The following is a 414-nucleotide window of genomic DNA, read 5'->3' on the forward strand; positions in this document are numbered from 1 at the left end:
TCGCAGCAGGAACACGTGGTTGGCTTGCCTGGAGATGGGCAGCTTTACGGGCCCCAGAAGCTGCACTTACTCCCTTGCCAACGATCCGCAGGGACCTGAAGACCTGGAAGATGTTGGAGCCGTGAACAAGCTTGGGCGTCAGCACGGCCATTTCCCGCAGATGCTGGTCCTGGGGGCTGCAGTCCGGCGGCAGGGCCCAGGGGCTGTGCCGGTCACTCAGCAGCTCCATCAGCGCCTCGGGGCTCTCCTCACCCAGCTGCACGGCCTCCTCCTGCCCAGCCAGCTCTGCCTCCAGCCCCAGCCAGCCCCCGTGGGGGCTTGTGCGAGCATTGGAGTGGGATTTGTTCTGCAGAGAGAGAGAGAGGAGAAGCAGTGACAGCCCTGCAGACCACAGACCACCTCCCCATGGCTGTG

At 64.5% G+C, this 414-nt stretch overlaps 1 protein-coding gene across 3 annotated transcripts in view; it reads right to left on the minus strand.

Annotated features, from left to right (window-relative positions):
• Window positions 1-414, minus strand: part of LRRC43 (leucine rich repeat containing 43) — a 7,889-nt gene that overhangs the window by 7,294 nt on the left and 181 nt on the right. For all 3 annotated transcript variants that reach the window (XR_004841472.1, XR_004841471.1, XM_035890495.1), the window contains exon 1: window positions 71-414. This exon is cut by the window's right edge and continues 181 nt beyond it. Coding sequence is in view for 1 of the 3 variants with exons in the window: in XM_035890495.1 (XP_035746388.1) it covers window positions 71-414 (344 nt within the window). In the remaining 2 variants the exon portion in view is untranslated. The remainder of the gene's footprint in view (window positions 1-70) is intronic.

Source organism: Egretta garzetta, unplaced genomic scaffold, assembly GCF_000687185.1.
Source record: "Egretta garzetta isolate BGI_Z169 unplaced genomic scaffold, ASM68718v1 scaffold343, whole genome shotgun sequence".
In the NCBI taxonomy this organism is placed as follows: Eukaryota; Metazoa; Chordata; class Aves; order Pelecaniformes; family Ardeidae; genus Egretta; species Egretta garzetta.